This window comes from Giraffa tippelskirchi, chromosome 3, assembly GCF_054371585.1.
Source record: "Giraffa tippelskirchi isolate mGirTip1 chromosome 3, T2T-mGirTip1v1.2.pri, whole genome shotgun sequence".
NCBI lineage: Eukaryota > Metazoa > Chordata > Mammalia > Artiodactyla > Giraffidae > Giraffa > Giraffa tippelskirchi.
The window spans coordinates 149869133-149889718 of record NC_137277.1 but is presented as its reverse complement, the minus strand read 5'-3'; the positions used below and the strand labels follow the sequence as shown (position 1 = coordinate 149889718).

Sequence of the window (20586 nt, the reverse complement as noted above, 5' to 3'; positions counted from 1 at the left end):
TCCAATACTTTGGCCACCTCATGCGAAGAGTTGACTCATTGGAAAAGACCCTAATGCTGGGTAGGATTGGGGGCAGGAAGAGAAGGGGACGACAGAGGATGAGATGGTTGGATGGCATCACCGACTCGATGGACATGGGTTTGGGTAGACTCCGGGAGTTGGTGATGGACAGGGAGGCCTAGCGTGCTGCAATTCATGGGATCGCAAAGAGTCGGACACGACTGAGCGACTGAACTGAACTGAACTGGATAAGTTTCAAATTTAACGGCCCTCGACATGTTTTCCATAAAGTACTGCACATTCACTTTTTCAGTCATGTTTCTATTGGGGCTTATATCTTTTTCTTAATAAAGAGCTTTGTGCCTAGCTGGTTTTTAAATAAAGTCCAGGATATATCTTTCTTCAGTTCTAAGTGATGAGTACTCAACAGTTTTCTGGTGACCTTTCTTATGTGAAATATTACACACTAAAAAAAGAAAAAACCTGAAAATGGTACTCCCACACACCAAATTTGGGATCCAAACGCTATCCTAAAATCCTATTAGGACAACATGCGACTTATCAGAGAATTTAATTGTGAATATCTCCCTACAGTACCAGATCACTGCTGATTATGTAACGAACAGATTAAATGCTTTCAATCTATGCTGGTAAAGTCTTTTTTTTCCTCTCTTTTAAGCCATGGCCATAAAAATTTTATCATCAATACTATCATTTGTATCACATAACTGTATAATGATCTGCTCATCCATTTGTTTTGCACAGTACTCTACAATACAATGCAAATATTAGATATGATTCGTGTAGGTTTTTACTCTAGACACAAAGCTAGTGCATCTCCTAGAAGCTTATGTGCATCTCATTTAGTTTATGAATCTTGGTTATGTACATTAGGTGGGAATGCTAACAATCTGTTGAGGTTCATCTGATAGTGTTAAATCAATGAGTTCAATGATTTTGGCTATTAATATATGACTATTGAACTGTCGACTAAGAGGATTCTGGGAAATTGTCATGAATTCTAAGATCCAGAAATATTTGTTAAATCACTCAAAAGTCATAGGAGCATATGGGGTTGAAGCACTGAAGACAGAAATTACACTCATAAAATTAGTGTGCAGGTTCACACACAGCCTTGGAGCAGAGACAGTCAGGACAGGAAGGAGCCAAAACTTATAGGATGAGGTTTGAGAAGGTTAGAGAAGAGTCAGAACACAGAACTCAGATCTAGATCCAAAAAAATTAGGAAACGGTTTGTTGTGCCAGTATGAAATTAACTTATTTTGGAGTGATAACTCTGGTAAACACCCCTGTTCTACAGAAAACCATTAGTAGGGAGGAGGATGCTCAGACTACGTCCTCTTCAATCATGTTCTTGCTGATTAAATATTAATCACTATTTCTGACTAATGAATAAGCTAAGTAACTGGCTTGTGCTAAGGGGTTGACAATATAAGCCTGAAACACATTTCTCATGTATGGACACAGTCTATGAACCAAAGCTTGAAAATATGACGGTAAGAAATGTCAAAATTGGGAAATAGTTTTCCACTTTGATTTGCCTTTGATCAGACAGGAGAGAAAAAAAAACACAATACAGATAAACAAAAAAGACTGAACATTTGGGAAATAGAGCCTATGATAAAAGATTAAAGAAGTTTGAATTACTTAGTTTGAAGCAGAGAAAAAAGTCTAATTAAAGCTTTTAACAATAAAAAGTACTGAAAAGCATAATTACTGGAAGCAAAGCAAAGAGAAAATGGGTAAAATTCCCTGGAGATATACAATTAAATACAAAGATTCTTATGGACAAATGTAAGTTATTTAAACAGAATAGAAAGAAAGATTCTGATTCATGAATGCTTAGACAGAGGTAACATAACTGCTTTTAGGAGGACAATCGGGTGTGACAGGACCAGCTATGACAACCCAAGCAGCCAGCCTGAGAGGTCCAGAGAACATAATAATACAGAATAGTACTGACAACGATGAGAAGGTAGACATTTGATATACAAATCTCCTGATAGCCCTGTGAATAGTGGCTATCAGTGAGAAAAGGGAACTGGAAAGGAGAAAGACTAATCAGCAGCTATTGAGTAAAAGCCTTGTTCAGTTTCTTTTTGGAAGCAAAACCGTGCAGAGAGGAGCCAACATATTAATTAATGCTTCCAGTAAACTCACTGGAAGCCAGTGAGCTTGAGATTTGAGCCAGACTCAAGCCAGTCTCAAATCTTAAATGTAAAATGTGAGTTCCAAACAGAATTGGAGAATAAGGAAAAAAATGACATTAAGCATTTATCAAATATGATTTTTAAAAAGTAGATACTGTAGGATGAATCAGATGGTATCCTCTTAAGAATTATCAACTATTCTACAACTCAAAAAGTCACAAAAGTGCTTAGAATGTGCAGTCTGAACATTTTTAGAAGGAATGAACATAGTTAAGAGCAACGAAAACTGACCAAGTAGCTACTACATGCTAAATCCTGTTAAGTCCTTGAAAAAGCGTGTCCTCATTGTATGATGTCTGGAATCTGCTTAAGTACAATCCAGAAAGAAAACAGGGGAGTTAAGTAGGGGAAGATAAAATAAGACTGCATCAAATTTGATAACTGTTAAAAAGTTTAGTGATCAGAATATGGATGTTTGTTATAGTATTCTATTTTTATTTAAATTTTCCATGATTTTTTAAATTATTTACTCTATGAATGTGAGAGACAGTGGGATGTATTTGTGTACTTGTGATTGTATGTGGGTTTACTCTATATAGAACAGAAAGGACTCCCGTGTAACCTTCCAAATGGGACAGATATAGGTCCATCAACTATAAAAACCCTGCATGAAAGATGTAACACATTAGATAAATTGGAACCATTAACAAGGAGATACAGTTTCAGAGGAGCAGGAAAAATGTAAGAGTGGGGAGAACAGGAAACAAATGGCAGGAAAACCTCAAGCAGAGGAAGGAAAGGTATTTTTTTGAGTACTGACTGTGTTTTAAGACTTGATGTTAGGAATTTTACATCATGATCTCATATAATTCTCACAGCAAATTTGTAATGTGGATACTATTAATACTCAATTTAAGATAAGGCAATAGGACTTTCTTGGTGGTCCAGTGGTTAAGACTCTGCACTTCTAAGGCAGGGGGCATGGGTTCAATCCCTGGTCAAGGAATTAAGATCCCATATGCTGCACAGCACAGGCAATAAAAACTCACAAAGGTCAATTATGCAGATACTAAATGGCAGAAATAAGATTGAAAGTTTTCTCCAAACTTAGTGTCTCTGCTCTATACCATATTGCTATTTCCCAAGAAGCTACATTAAACATACAACAAAATAAATAACTTTGAGATGCAGTGAGTCTGCATGCCACAACTAAAGATTCTACGTGCTGCTGGTTTTGAGTTGGGTCCGAAAACAAAGAACAAATCTATTGATACAAATCTACTGCTCTAAAAATTTCTTCAGGTTCTCCTGTTATACAGAATGAAGTAAGTCAGAAAGAGAAAGATAAATATTGTATTCTAACGCGTATGTACGGAATCGAGAAAAATGGTACTGAAGAATTTATTTACAGGGCAGCAATGGAGAAACAGACATAGAGAATAGACTTATGGACATGAGGAGAGGGGTGGAGAGGGTGAGATGTATGGAAGGAGTAACATGGAAACTTACATTACCATATATAAAATAGATAGCCAACGGGAATTTGCTATATGGCTCAGGAACCTAACAGGGGCTCTGTATCAACCTAGAGGGATGGGATGGGGAAGGAAACATGAGGGAGGTTCAAAAGAGAGGGGATATATGTATACCTATGGCTGATTCATGTTGAGGTTTGATAGAAAACAACAAAATTCTGTAAAGCAATTATCCTTCAATTAAAAAATAAATTATTAAAGAAAAAGTAAAGGATCATAAGGTTTTAATTTAAAAAAACTTTCTTCAGTTTCTCTTCACTCCCATCATTCCAACCTACACAGGAAGTCTAGGTGTTAAAATTGTTTTGCTTTTGTTTCTGTTTTAGAATTTCAGGAGAATAAAAATCAGCTTAGAAAGAAAGTAAGAATAGCAAAGACAAAGACACACTAATAGCAAAAATATACAGATGGTCCCCAACCTACAATTTTTCAACTTTCAACAGGGCAGAAAAGCAATAGGCATTCAAAAGAAACTATACTCTGAATTTTTTTTATTTTGATCTTCTCCTGGGTGAGTGATAGGAGGTGCGATACTCTCATAACGCTGGGTGCAACAGCAGCCACAGTTCAGTCAGCCACGTTCGTGATCATGAGAGTGAACAGCCCTTAAGCATACAAACATTCTGTTCCCAGACAACCATCTGGTTTTCACTTTCTGTACAGTATTCAATAAACTACATGAGCTATTCAACACTCTATTATAAAACAAGGCTTAGTTTTAGATTATTTTGCCCAACTGCAGGCTAGCATAAGTGTTCTGAGTGCATATGAACCAGGCTAGGCTACTAAGTTATGATGTCCAGCAGGTTAAGTGTATTTAAATGCATTTGAAACTTATGATATTTTTTTAGTTCACAATGGGTTTATCAGGACATAACCCCATTGTAAACCAAGGAAGATCCATATACTGTTATCTGTAAAACAGAAATCCAGGTCAAACTAGTTTACCTTTAGCAGGAGAGCAAAATTACTCTGCAGACAATTAGTCACACCATTTTCGTACAGTTTTTTCCTCATGTGGTTTTCGCTCATGTTCCCACTATCAGACTGATACCTTAATAATGACTTCAGCATGGTTTCAAAAGGGTCCACTGAAACAGACATGATTAAACATTTCTAAGTCAAAGTAATCACTCAAAAAAAAAAACTCCAGCAAAAGAACAGAGATCAGAAAAGCATGGGACTACAGCAGAGAGGTCAGAAACTTTGTTTTTCATAACTCCCTTGTCTTTTCTAAACGTGAACAGTTCAAGAGACAATAAAAATTACCAACAAAACAATACCCAGTAAATTGGGAATTCCACTGTAAATCATTAATACTCAAATAAATTTTCTACTGCATGACAGCATGTATCTTTGTAAAAGAACTCACTCCACCAATTTTAAGACAAAATCGATGTTGTATGTGTAACTGTCGAGTATTACAGTTAAAACTATTTAGCTGAGTCCAAAACCTTTTCTTTTCTCCTTCACTCACTTTTATGTGTTTCTTTAATGACTATATTGTTTCCACACACACACAAATACACTGTCACTTTAAACAATTAAAACAACACAGTAAGATACTAAGAAAATAAATTCATCTAAATCTCACCACACAAGAGATACTTACTGTTAAATATTTGAGGTTTGTTTTTTTTTTAACAGCTGTTAACATTTTTTTTTTTACCAGCAAAAGACAGAAAAATCTGTCAGATTTCGCAAAGAACTACAGTCCCTTCTCTCAGAATACATCTTTCAGTTCACTCTCCTAATCATTCAAATACCATTTACAAGCTCCCAACTCGCCACTACTGGAATATAAATTCCACAGGAGCAGAGGCCATGTCTGGTTTTACTCATCTTTGTATTTCCTAACAGAGACAGCCTTCCACATTGCGGAAACTTAGTGATTAAGAGCACAGACCCAGCCCAGACAGCCTCACTTCATGTCCCAGGCAAGAATACTGGAGTGGGTTGCCATTTCCTACTCCAGGGAATCTTCCTCATCCAGGGATCAAACCCACATCTCCTGAATTATCAGGTGGATTCTTTACCACCGAGCCACCTGGGAAGCCCAAGTGCTCTTACACCTTTACTCTTTCAGATGTCCTTGAACTATTTTTTCAGGTTCAAAAAAAAAAATCCTGTTGGCATTTGCACTGGGATTTTTTTCATATATATCTATAAATTGAAGGAAGAAAATGATCATTTAAAAATACTTTGTCTTAAATGAAGTGAAGTGATTAATATAAAGACTTCAGCACAATGTCTGATATATAACATGAAGTATTTAATAAATGTTAGCTATTCCTAAAAGGAGTGTATGGACCTTCATTTATAGGCATCTATTCTTAAAAGATAAGGATCAGCTAATTAGAAAGAAAATCAGACTTACATGTCTTATTGGGGTTGATATGCTGCTTTAGTACATCAACAGTGCCCAAACTAACCACAAGGCGCCTGCCAAACCAGAAAGAGACCACAGGCCCGTATCTCTCATGCAGATTAACCAGGAACTCGTGCAAACTTCCACTGTTGACAATATCTGGAAGATTACCATCTCTGAAAAAAGAGCAATATTTGACAAAATAATTTAATATGGAAGAATCAGAAAAACAAAAATACTAGTTGACTCTGAATTAACTGTGTGAACAGATGAAAACAAAGATAAACGAAAATCAAATTACTGCAAAATCCAAAACTCTATTGTATTTGACTTCTCACTTTTAGTAGCCACATTTAGATACGAATTTGTCTGATATTTTGAGAATTCATAACACTTCACATCAACAAAGCTGCACAAGGAATGTCTGACTTAGACACTGGAAAACAATCCAATTTTGCAGCACCTCATTCTGACACAGCAATGGATGCCACCACTGGCTATTAAATCATAGGCGAATTTAAATCAGCTATGGCAATTTTTTCTTATTCCATGTTAATCCTATCTTTCCATTTTCAACACTCTCTGGTTAGGGGAAGTGAAAGAAATTAAAGGTTTTGATTTATACAGGCTTCCTTTCGTTTATTAACAAAGTTTAGGTGGTATGCCCAAACACAAGTTTAAAGAAAACAAAGGGACTAAATAAACTGAGTAATCTAAAGATATGGTTTAGTTTTTATCCAAAAATTAAGAGCTGACTTTACCTGATTTAAAAAAGCCAAAAAACTCACTCACTTTTCTTCTGTTGGAGTAATGCCTGGAATTCCTGAAGCTTGTCTGGAAGCCTTAGGGAAAAAAATTTAAATAATTTAGTATAATGAATGATTATACATCCCATAAGTCAGATGTGTTTTGCCAAGACATGTGCAGGACCTTAAATGATGGTTATTCAATTTGGTTGAATTTCAGAGATTATTTCTATACTAAAATACAAAAACTGGATTCTTTGCACTGAAAAGAATTATCCTAATATTCCTCCTCTCTGTCAATTAAACTAAGGTGTCTGAAGAATTTAACACCCATTATATATCAATATATAAAACCAAGTACATTTTTCTTTGTTCTGAGACTATAAATGGTCTCGTCTGGCTAAAAATTTAATGTCATAATTATAATAGTGTCATTCCTAAAACAGTTCTACTCTTTCAAGTCAAAGAATTTGTCAAAATGCAAAGGGATATTCATCTTTTGGGGCTTCCCAGGTTAGCACAATGGTAAGGAATCCACCGGGCTTCCCTTGTGGCTCAGCTGGTAAAGAATCCGCCTGCAATGCAGAAGACCTGGGTTCAATCCCTGGGTTGGGAAGATCCCCTGGAGAAGGGAAAGACTACCCACTCCAGTATTTTGGCCTCGAGAATTCCATGGACTGTATAGTCCATGAGGTCGCAAAGAGTCGGATACGACTGAGCGACTTTCACTTTCAAGGAATCCACCTGCCAACGCAGGAGGCACGGCAGACTCAGGTTTGACCCCTGGGTTGGGAAGATCCCCTGGAGTAGGAAATAGCAACCCACTCCAGTATTCTTGCCTGGAAAATTCCATGGACAGAGGGGACTGGCAGGCTACAGTCCATGGGGTCACAAAGAGTCGGACATGACTGCACAAGTGAGCACACACACCTTCATCTTTTGCTTTAATGTAGTTATCATTATCAGAGTCATACAGTCAGAGAGATCACCTGGTATACAAATAAATAACAAAATAATTTATAGCAAATTGTTAAAGTGACAACCTCTGAAGAATGAACTATAAAAAAGTTGGGGGGAATTTTAATTTTTTACAATTTTGTACTGGGTTTATGCTTACTGTATGTGGAGGTTAGCTTTTTTTTTTTTTTTACAAGCATATCACTTTTAAAATGAGACTTCTTATGATTTTTAAATTAGCTAAATATCTATAGAAAAAATAACCTAAAATATTCAACTTTAGAATCAATTCTGAATTTTGTCTATGATTTTAACTAGTTATTAATCAGAGTTTGGCATTCTGCCCCTTTTCCTCCCTACTTAACATTATATAAATAAATAGTTACTTATTTGAACATTTAAACTGTCTTCTATTACATATTCAGAATTGCATAATCATGTTCCTACCATAGGTTGTAAAACATCTAGGCTGTTTCTTTCGTTTTCTCATTGTTACAGGTAGTGCCACGAAAATCACTGTACAACTTTACTTTTTTCCTCCTTTGGATTATGTATGCTAAGAGACATACTAAGTTCAACAGTACTAACGAAGTGGTTTTACAGTTTCTACTACATACTACAAGAATACTATCTAGACAATAGTATGTGCAACTTGCATTTAACTGATGACAATGAAACCTACAATGTAAGATTTTGTCCTACAGTCTCATCAACGATGGAAACTTGTCAAGTTAATAGATAAAAAGTGAGGGAAAGAATGGAAGGGACTCGGTAATTGAAGTCAGTGATACTAAAAAAAAAAGACTCTACTTGTTATTTTCTAGATTGAAATTATTAATGACTGAAGCAAGCTTCCTGACTTCTCTTCAAACATGGTAGATTGACACCACTCATCAGTGATCTCTTCTGAAATCCCACAAAATGAAAGTGAAGAAATAAAAAAGGACAAAGTAAGGATAAAGAGAATGGGAGAGGAGGCAACAGTGGATGAATAATCTGACCAGTTTTCTTGGAAGTGTTAAGTTGTTGGAGCAGTGATTAGTTGACCTTGAGAGGCCTCCTCTGGGGTCTGCAAAGGAGGATTCCCACAGGAAGCAATCAGATTTGTACTTGTAACCAGAAAGGCACAGTAAGATGCAAGACGTTAACAATAAGCAAAAAGTCAGTATACAGATCCATTAGACATCATTCTTATGACTGTCATCCTTCTGGAAAGAGACCTTGAGAGTCCAGATTGAGGAACAACAGGCTGGTGGGTGGCATCCCTGATAATCTTAAGGGAAAACTGTTTCCAACCTAGAATTTTATACCATGCCAAGCTATCATTCAAGTGTGAAGCTAGAAAAGATAGATTTTCAAACAAGCAAGACTTCAAAAAATTTTTCATGCACACTCCCTCAAGAAATTATGGAAAATGATGCACTGCAGCAAATAAAAGAATTTAAACAGAAAGAGACAAAGAGAGACAGAGACTCATGTGGCACCCAGGAAACAGGGTATACAACAAAGGCAAAGAGAATATCAATTCTGACTTCTTTTCTCATAAAAATAAATACAAGCAGAGACATTACTTTACCGACAAAGGTCCATCTAGTCAAAGCTATGATTTTTCCAGTAGTCATGTATGGATGTGAGAGTTGGACTATAATCAAAGCTGAGCACCAAAAAATCGATGCTTTTGAACTGTGGTGTTGAAGTCTCTTGAGAATCCCTTGGACAGCAAGGAGATCAAACCAGTCAATCCTAAAGGAAATCAACCCTGAATATTCATTGGAAGGACTGATGCTGAAGTTGAAACTCCAATCCTTTGGCCATCTGATGCAAAGAAGTGACTCACTGGAAAAGACCCTGATGCTGGGAAAGAGTGAAGGCAGGAGGAGAAGGGGACAACAGAGGATGAGATGGTTGGATGGCATCACTGATGCGATGGACATGAGTTTGAGTAGGCTCTGGGAGTTAGTGATAGACAGGAAAGCCTGGTGTGCTGCAGTCCATGGGGTCACAAAGAGTCGCACATGACCAAGTGACTGAACTGAACTGATGTCTTTGAATATTTGAACGAGCTTACTGAATAGCATTATGACAGAGATGCTGAGATATTTGCCCCAAACTACTGACAGGCACAAGTAAAGAGCCTCTACGCAAATACTAAGTTACAATCGTTTCCCTCCACCCTAATCACGGGTCTACAGCTCCAGCAGCAGGCATGCAGAGGGAGCCTCAGAACTCTACGCGCTCTAGATAAATGGCTCCCACACCAGATTCCATGTTTCAACATGAGAAATGAAGAGTGAGCCCCAAAATGCCAGGCAAAACACTCCCCCGTGCTTCATTACATTCACAACTCTGAAATAGCTAAATAATGAGATCAATCCACACACCTGGCACACCCCTCGCAGAACCCAGCAAAATTTCAATCTCCCTGATAATCACAGCCTCACCACTATCATCTTCCTTGAGACCATCCAGAATGTTATTATGACATTTTCCCTTACATACATTAGACACCACACTAAGCCCAGGACTACCACCCCCAGGTCTTCCTTCATCCCCCAGACATTTTATTCCTACAGAAGTTTGTCTTCTTTCCTGACCCATCTGTCCCCACCTCAAAACCCCACCTGATATCAGCCGTTCATTCCTATGGTTGCACTAGGCCTTGACATTACCAGTAATTTTACTGTTTCTGGAGTTTTAACATCAAGCTTCCAAATCTGCAAGCACCTCCTATTTCTCCTTCTATTTTTAATATCTTGACTCCAAAAACTATTTTTACCCCAAACAAACTGTTAACCCACTTACTCCTATACTCATTTTCCAACCATCCGGCTCTGATTCCATTGTCTGTTTTAATTACTCCCTTGCCCTGTATCCTTTTCTCAAAAGTACCTAGCAAAACACGAATCCTAATTAAACCCAATATTCTGTCAACTGCCCTGATGCCACATAGTTGAAGGAAAACAGCTGAGGAAAAAACACAGCCATGCTGCCTAGTCTTATTTTACTTTAACGAATCTCAAGTGAGTTGCCTGGAAATCTCATTTCCCTACTCACTCACTCTCCTGACCTTCTAGATGGCTATTTCTCAGAAAATAAAGACACACTTAAAGTTCCAGATTGGGTTGTTCTAACATTCCAATCAAATTCATTTACCAGCAAGAATATTTAAGGTGTTCTGTCAATATCAGCGATGTGTTTGGCATTATTCTGTTGCTTTACAACTTTTTCTACAAAACCACCACCTTGCTTTGTAGATGATTCCTCATCCATTAGCTTCTTTGTTTTCAGAAGCATCTTTTGAGGCTGAAGAAGGTAAGCAGAGAAAGGTCAGAAAGAGATTCTGAGATACAGCACTTGGCTGTATGCTCCTTCCATGACCCCTTTAGCATGTAAGGCCCAAGAGGAACAAGACCCGGTCCAGACCTTAAGAACTTTAGATTTCAGGAATGAAAGTCGAAAGACAGACGGAAAAGCAGGCGACAAAAGAAACACTGGGGGAGTGGATAAAGGCAACGAGCAGCCTGGAGTTTCCTCTCAGACACACTAGAAAATGGAAGTGGGGTGGGCACAGTTACTGCCCGAAAGCCACCGAAGCACTCCGGACCCGCCTTCCACAGAGGCGCGGCGAGGACAGGGAGGCCGGACCCGCGAACCAGCCCTCAGGCCCGTGCGCCCGCCCCCGCTCCGCCGAGCCTCCGTCCGTGCTTCTCTCGGCGTCCGAGGGTGGTCGAGTCTCCTGCCCTGCTCTGTCTTCAGCGCCGGCCGCGCCCGCCCGGGAGGCGTCACGTGCTCCGGGAGCGGGAGAAGGAGCCCTCCCCCTGGGCCCGTTCCCTGCGGCCCGCTGCGGGCTGCGCGACGTGGATGCGGGCGGCGGCCAGAGCCCGTGAGGGCCGAGACGGCGGTTACCGGGTAGAGGTAGAGCACCGCTCCCACCAACGCCAGCAGAAAGGTAACAGCGAAGATCGCGAAGTCCAACATGGTGCCTCCGCCCGGGAACCACGTCTTAGTTCCGCGCTCCGCTGCAGCCTGGCGGGACCCGAGGGACAGAGGGGTGGGCCGTGGCGCCCGCGGGACTTGTGAGCGAATAGGTCGCCCGGGCGTGGCCTAGGCTCTGTGGGCGTGGCTTGGGCCGCTGGGGGCGTGCCCTGGACCGCAGGGCTGACCAGGAGAGCAGTCGGGCGCCGAGAAAAAGGGAGACCCGAGGCGGGATTCCAGCAGATTCGACCCCGGACACGCCCACGACTCCAGGACCCAGTTGCTGAAGAAAGAGGGACCCCGCCGAATAGAAAACGTTAGGAGTTATCGTCGTTCTGCTTTGACCAAGTGTTTTCCAAGTGGGTTTAAAATACGTATAACAAAATAAAAATAGCTCAAGTTAATCATTGTTATTGCACGTCGGATGTTCTACCACAGTCTAGTGATTTTTGAATCAAATATATGGACACATAATTCACAATTATTATGTATTTATTTCATGAAATGTGTCTTCCCTTTATTTCAGCATGATCTCTATATTTTTATGATCAAGATTTGGACATCATTTGTCTTCTGTTGACAGAAATGCCAAATTATCCTGTTCCCAGTCATTGTGGTCCTTGAAAAGATTTTTTCTGATAGATTATTTTAAAACAATCTTTTCAGGTTTATTGAGTTATATAATTAATATATGGGATAGTTTTCTTTAATACTTTCAAATTGAAGACATTTTGCTCTGTTAGCAAAATTCCAGGCAGTGGCAACTGGAATTAGCAATAAAAATTTATAGTTAATATTTAGCTTCAGAAATGAACTGACTTTTATCTATGGTGTTCAACGGAGTTGTTACATATGGTACCATTGTTATTGCAGCAAATATTGTAAAACAGTTTAAATTTATGGTAACAATTGTATCACTTATTATTCTCACTATCTCTTAAAGCAACAACTAAATCTGTAGAGTAGTGTAAAGAATTGGTATCACACTTTACATCATATCTGCTACTGCTAAGTCACCTCAGTCGTGTCCGACTCTGTGCGACCCCATAGACGGCAGCCCACCAGGCTCCTCCATCCCTGGGATTCTCTAGGCAAGAACACTGGAGTGGGTTTCCATTTCCTTCTCCAATGCATGAAAGTGAAAAGTGAAAGTGAAGTCGCTCAGTCGTGTCCGACTCTTAGCGACCCCATGGACTGCAGCCTACCAGGCTCCTCCATCCATGGGATTTTCCAGGCAAGAGTACTGGAGTGGGGTGCCATTGCCTTCTCCTTACATCATATCTAGACCTACATATATATTATTTTAAAAGGAATTTAATATGGAAAAGTGTTCCTAAGCTGACAGTTGCAACCACCATGTTTACCACAATAATTGTCAAGTACTTCTAGTCTATTAATGGAACCCTAATGTTTTTTAATTAGGCAAAAATCTATTATGTTTATTCTGAGGACAAAGATTGCTAATTTATCTATTTTTATCGACTTACTCAAATACTCTTTTCACTGTTATAGTCTCCTCCAACTTTAAAGCATAACCTACAAACCCTTACAGCACTTAGATACAGTCCCATTTTATTTAAAAGATATAGAACACAAGATATGAAGTATTTCCCTGGAGCCTGAGCAGTGTTAGCTATGAGGGTGGATATTAAAAGTTCAGTTGACCACAAAATCCTGATTAACCACTAAATCCTGACTGAACACCAAATGCTGATTTGCCTATGTGGGCATAAAAATTTGACCATTTTTATGGATTTGTGATATGTGGGTGTCTCTCAAGCATGGGGCCTAGGGCAGGGGCCTGCCTTGCTCTGTTTTATAGATGGTACTGTCCATATAAAAGGACATTCAATGGGTTTCCTAGCCCTCTGACTTCTGGTTAGATTGGCCAATAGGAAATAGTAGCTTAGGATGAAAGGAAAGTCTGGATATTCATTCTCCCGGTTTTCATGCTGTGGACTCACTGTTGAGTGCAGCTTCTGTCATAAGGCCCCCACACAGATACCCTTTCTAAGAGCTGGAACTCTTTTCATGTCACTTCAGGCTTAGGGTTAATGACAGCTCACCACTGTTGCTAGTCTTGGGGCACTGAAACCCTGTGGTTTCCTTAAACCCTTCCCATATCTTCATAAAACTTTCCATTCTTGAACTCTTTTACTTACCAGTTTCAGCATGTCATCTGTTTCCTGCTGGGACTCTGATCCACATGGTAATTATCATCATCAAATTTGCCTATTTGGTGGGTGCAAAAATTTTTTCTCAATTCTAATGAATAAGGGTAATCAGATACAGTTTGCCTTTACCTGGAAGAGACAGTATTACACCTTCAGTGTAATACTCCAGGACATTGTCATTTCTCCTCTGTGATGTGAGCACATATACCTCTAACTTGTTTGTAATGGTATTCCACACAATATTTTGCCTGTCCATTACTCTGATGACATACTATTGAGACCTGATGAGTATAAAGTAGAAATTCCCTAGATGCCTTAAAAAAAATACATGCCAGAAAGTCAAAGAGAAATCTTAAAAGTTATTTAGGAGTCTGGCATAGTGATAAAGTGCCTACAGGTTGAGTGGCATGGGGTACTTGCATATTGTAACAGCAGTCTGAGATGGAGTTTAAAATGCCAGATATTTAGTGGGGATTAATACATGTGAAGGAAGAAACCTGGATTGAGCAGAGAGGAAGTGGAATTATGATGCAGCCCCCATAACTCCTAAACCAACCTAGTGGGGAGTTTGGGATGAGAATTACAACAATGATTGGGCTTTGCTGGGCCTTTTTTCTATATACCCACCTTACTCTCTTCCTGAGAAAAAACTTGGAAGTTAGCCTCTGCAGTTTTTCTGAGGGCCACAACTGATACTTACAATTTTCTTTCTCCTCTATCCATGCTAGAATCTCTACTCACCAAGTCTTGAGGCTTGCTTGGTTAGGCTGGAAGAATGAGTAAATTATTCTGAACTGCCTGAGTTCCTGGTGCTCATATACTTCTCAGACTATGATGTCTCTATCTACAGACACATTTGGGCAAAGAAGTACAAATTAGTGCCCAAGGAGATTGCCTGGGTTCTACACTATTACATATTCTATTATGTAGTGGCAGCTGTCCCTCTCCCTAATTATCCAGGTCAGTTACCCCTCACATCTACTAGCTGTTCTGATGCTTTATCAGCATGGCAGCTTGTGGGTGATGGATATAATATGACTAGTGATCCTGTTGTCATGGGCTCCCTCCAGCACTTATTTCCTGTAAAGTCGTTCCTATGATCTAAGGTCATATTATGTGGAATCCACTGCCAATGAATCAAATACTCTTCACTGTCCTTAAGATAATGGTGCTAGCTAAGGCCCTGCAGACATAAAAGGCAAACCATGTACATAAAATATATGTCTATCCCTATCAGAATGAGCTTCTAGCCCTTCCAGAATGGAAGGGGCCCAAAATAGATAACTTGCCGGCATGTGGCCCATTGAGAATGAGGAATGCTTGTGCACTAAGCATTTACCTTCATTGTTAGTAATCTGGACATTCATTGGTGACAATAGCTAGACCAGCCTTGAGAAGTGGAGGGTTCATCCTATTAAGCCCATGGATAGTCTCCATTTCTGCCACTGTGGCCACTTTATTCACATACCTCCCCATTGTACCGGCCATAGAGTGGCCAACGCAGGGGCCACCTAACATGACCTGAATTGCTTGTTTGGTCCACTTGATTGCTTAATGCCTCTTTCATGGTGGATGCTCCCGATGAATGCTCATATTTCACTCCAAGATTTTCATGCTTCTTTTCTAATCCCATATGTCCATCTACACGCCTGTATCTGACACCTTCATGTCCCCAGTCTTAAAAATCTTTTTCCATTTATGCCTCTCATCAGCTGGCCAGGACTTTCATCATTGCCCATGATTCCTATCTATATTCTAACCTTGGTCCCCTTCTCTTTCCACCCAAAGTAAATGACATGATGTACCACTAAAGATCTGCCCACCAAGATGATTTTCCCTTGCCACTGTTTTTCAAGACCACCCGTAGGTAATGCTTCAACTCACCTGCTATCCATTTTTGTCTTTACTCACATACTGAGCTATCCCCTCTGTAAATGCAGCTTGGTCTTTTTTCTCCTCTTCTTATCTACTCATACAAAATGACTTGTAAACCAATGTGTTAGCTGAGGAAGGGGCACTGGTGCAACAGTGTTGGAGACTTTGGGGATCTGGGATCCTTGCTCAGGCAGCTTTCCTCTTCCCTATGGTCCTTAAGACACGGTGGTCTGACAAGACTTAACAGATGATAGGTAGTGTTGTGAGACTGAGTCTGTTAAGAGCAAAGTATAAACTGCCCTTCTGTTCTGGACCTGTCTTTTCAAGGACATCTGCACAGCAAACAACCTTGGAAGGCAGAGAGAGTCTCCTTCTGGAATAGAAGCAGGTTTGCTTACTCATCAGTATGTTTCCCTCCAGGGCAAAGGTCAGGAAGGTTTGTTTGCAGCCCATTATAAAAGATTCAGCTTTCCAAAACTCAAATTCTTCAGCTGTGACAGAAGACTGTGAAATGCATTCTTTTAGGTTCATCTGTAAGTTGATAGTTACGGGTTTTGCATTCAGGTCTATAATTTGCTAAGTTCAAATAGCTTAGCTAATGTAAGTTCTAATCAGACTATATAAATTGAGAATTACAAATGAGCTGAAGAAAGTAACATCATTTTTTTATTTGATTCAAACCCATTTTCATATACAAAGCTAATTTATTATTTACAAAATAAATGCATATTCTTAAAAACTGTTAGAATACAAATTTCCAAATGACTAAAAAATGTGCAAATTTTTCAGTTATTATCTTCAATCATGCTATACAGAAACAATCAAACATTAGCTCATATACACACACCGAAAAATTTTAAAACATTCAATGTAACAAAACAAAACATACATCTTACATATTTAATTTTAAAAGGATGAGAAAGGGAAGAATGTATTGCACGAAATTAACAGTAACTTCATTATAATGAGAATACTAATCAAAATTATTTACACATCTTTATTAAGTCTAAAACTATCTCAACTTTAAAACCTTTTTTTTTTGGCATAGAAGTATTCATTGAATCACAGTTTGCACAGTCAATAATTAGATATAAATAAGGCTTAATATTCTCTTTTTAATGGTCAATTCCAGTAGAACAAATGAGAAGGAACACTTTATGATAAAGACATAACTTTTTGAATTCCTTAAATAAGTAGCAGCACAATTTGCAAGTACTTTTTTAAACAAGTAATTCCAAATTTTTAGCTATCCTCCTCTGAATTGACTATGTGCACATATATTTATACACACACACACACACACACACACACACACACACATTCAAATCACTGTCACCTCTATGATGACACTGAAAAACTCCTATTTAATCTGGGTCCCAGAAAGACTGACGTAAGAGGCAAATCATACGTGTTCAATATTTTTCAGTCTTAATGTAATTCACTTCTATAGCAATTAACCTGACAGAAAATGACTGGCCAGATGATTATTTTTTGCTAATATTTTTGCTCCCAGTCTATATAAAAACAAACAGCTGAGGGAAGGAAAGCAATACCCATTAGGAATTTCTGAAGAGAACAGACCAGCCATATGGTTTTCTGTAAAGCTAACTGTAAAAAAAGTAGCCACAAAAAGTTTTCAGTGATGGTATTTAAGAATTGGAGAGACCAGTAAAAAGTACAATAGGAAAAAAATAAAAAGTATAAAAAATCTTTAACAGTAAGATTTATTGAAATATGCCATAATTTTGGAAGAAATGTAGAAACTATTGTAATTAAATATTTTGAAAATTATCCATGAAAAAGTTAAAATCCCAAAGGAATAAAATTATTCCCTTTAATACTTATATAAGAAACTAAGGGGAAAAAAAAAAAAGAAACTAAGGGGTTGAAATTTTTTCAATTAAGTCTGACAACTGACATCACCTTACCAGAACTACTCTCTAAATTGTTTATTGATTAATATAATTTTAGCATTCTAAAGAGAAAAATATGTTTATCATAGATAAGCTTTTTTTCCTCCAAAATGCAAGAGGAATATTTGTTGAATCTGTAGATTGAGTCCAGTAAATCTTAAAACACCTTGCTTAGATATTGTGGGAAAATGTTTCCAAGATAAGGAACAACAAAAATAGCATTTGAATATTAACTATTTATTTGGAATACTGGCTACCAGAAAGCCTTTAATTTTATACACATTGAGTACAATATAGTATTACAAAAATAAATTTTAAAAGGTCCATTGGAATAAGACTTTTTAAAAAGTTTATATTTTAATCAATAAAATATAATTTTATTTTTCAATCCCACCTAAATCCTAACTTGTTTTCTTCCTCAAATTACAATTCTGTACTGTAATAGTATTATAAATAGCTAATCAGTTTGTACACTCAAAAATAGTTATAAATTTTAAATAATGAGACTGCCATTTTAAGTGAAAACACATACACACAAATACCGAAAAGTCCACTAGCAGTCAACTTTGAAAAATGAATGGGAATTAAAAAAAAAAAAAAAGGGTAACCTTTTCAATGACAATATTGTGGTATTATCATTATTATGGTAATATTTGCAAAATAAGTTTCCAAGGAAACATTAAAATTAAATCAAGGAAAACAAATGTTGACCAAGTGACTTTCTACTTGTTCTTTTCCTTTGAATTTTCAATTCATAAGATTAAAGGCATTAAGACAAAAGTAAATACAACTTTATCTCTGTCCTTAAAAACTAAGCCATTAGCTTTATAGGTCCAAATCCTACAGTGTCTTTAGAAATCACCCACATGTGACAAATGTCAGTGAGATAATCTAAGAAGATGTATCTGATGAATTACTACAATATATCAGAAAAGTACTTGGTAAGATAGCCACTTTTACACAATTTTTTTTACTGATGAAAATCATAATTTCTATAATCTAAGATGGCCCTATGTTTTTAATGCAGAAAATTAGTTGTTCTCAATACAGGCTTAAATATCTTAAATGTTAATGCTCTATTTTTTCTTAATACTAGGACTTTTCATATGAAAAATTAAGGAGTACTTCCATACAGAGGCTACACGTACGGAAGTCCTCAGAAGTGCTTAGGGAACTTAAGTCAATGCTTCTAATTAGGAAAACTATTGATTACTAGCTTCAAAGCTTTAATAGATCTAAGTCTATGTTTTAAATCTAGCATTTTGTTACTCATGATTTTATTAACACTTAAAAATATTACCTAATTCAGATATGCAAAATATTCACTGACAGTCACTAGGAACTAATACCAGCAAACACTTTTCTGGAGACAGATATTAGTTACAATTTTCAAATATGAAAGGTTTGAAGAGAGTTTATACTAAGAATAATGCAAACTGAAAAGGAAATTTAGTTGTTACTATGGCATGCAAAACAAAGATAAGAAAGCCATTCCAAACAAATTTTAGAAAAAAAATGTCTTCAAGGATAATGATCATACCTATTTTCAAAGAAGCCTATGAATACCAAATCTGATTTATAAAAAATAAATGGATATAATTTCTATAGCAGAAAATATTTTGATTTAATAACCCTGAGACATAGTTTTTTTATACCAAGAATATCAAGTAAAGAGGTTCAAAATATCCAGAGTAGTGCCTAAACTTCTGTATATTTATAAAACTTCACAGAGAAGTCTACCTGTAATCTCAGTTAAGAAACAATGGCCTTGAAAAATGCTAGATTCAAATTAAATAAATAAAGCTGTGGCCCACATTTTAATAATATTGAAATGATGACTGATCATTTCAATAATACTGAAATGATGACAACAAGGACTCTCATATGAGAAAACTCTAGAACAGTGTTCTGGATGATCAAGTTTAAAAGCAAATCAAATGTATGCATGATAAATAAATAAAGCTAAAAGAATATTGAGAACAGTATTTGCTTAGAGTGAAAAAAATGTTTAAGACTAGTCACTTACTGGGAAAGGACAGTTTTAGTTGATCAGAGAAATGGGAGTTAGGACAAGCTATGAGTCTGCCTGATAACAACAGATTAGATTTAGGGAAAAAAAAAAAAAGAATGTATTTCATTTCTTAAATCAGTCAAAAACTATATCCTAAAGACAGGTTTAAGAATTTATTATGGATGACATATTTAATGATGTATTTGAAGAGACCAACCTTCACATATATACACCCGCACATAATATTACATGTTACATGATATTATTTAATATTTATGTAATATTTATATTTAAAATAGCCCACGTACTTGCATCTTTTCATTGGAAAGGTGATAAAGACAATGCTATTCACTTTATAAATATAAATATATAAAAGGAGCATTAGCTCTTTAAATTCAATTAAGAGATTTCCATTAGTGATTTCTTTAATAATAACAATATAAAATATAGTTAAAGGCAAAGGCCATGTCATGGTGTCATCATTAAATAAAAATAGGGTATTCAAGTTAATTTCCTCTATCTACTTCTATTTAAGCAAAAAACAAAAAATATTTGATTAAGATTCAACATTCAAATCTAAATTCTAATTAATTATGAGGGCACGTTTACTCCTTCAGAAGCATAAAAGTGATTTTCAATACTAGTTCTTAAAGGATAACTTTTATACACCTTAACACAGAGAAAAAAGGAAGCCTCACTCTTGTTCTTTGTTAATGACAAATGAATACTTGACATTTTCTCTTCTACAAAAGATGTGACCTGAAAAAGCACTGTGACTAAAGGAAATTAATAGAAATTGATTCATAAATGACATGAGCTTCACAGGCTTATAAGACTTTAAAACAACAGGTCAAGCTCATT

General features: G+C 37.2%; 1 protein-coding gene across 16 annotated transcripts in view; it reads right to left on the bottom strand.

Annotated features, from left to right (window-relative positions):
- CYP20A1 (cytochrome P450 family 20 subfamily A member 1) overlaps nucleotides 1-14057 on the bottom strand; it is a 46753-nt gene extending 32696 nt beyond the window's left edge. For 2 of the 16 annotated variants that reach the window (XM_081581991.1, XM_081581992.1), the window contains exons 1-4: nucleotides 11684-11820; nucleotides 6867-6916; nucleotides 6084-6250; nucleotides 4655-4797 (exon numbers count right to left, since the gene is read on the bottom strand). In XM_081581991.1, the coding sequence (XP_081438117.1) occupies nucleotides 4655-4797; nucleotides 6084-6250; nucleotides 6867-6916; nucleotides 11684-11755 (432 nt within the window). In that variant the 5' untranslated portion in view covers nucleotides 11756-11820. Of the gene's footprint in view, nucleotides 1-4654; nucleotides 4798-6083; nucleotides 6251-6835; nucleotides 6917-7659; nucleotides 7810-8224; nucleotides 11821-13914 lie in introns of those variants that run through there. The other 14 variants (XM_081581995.1, XM_081581998.1, XM_081581994.1 and 11 more) reach the window with 14 other exon arrangements.
- Nucleotides 14058-20586: the final 6529 nt, after the last annotated feature.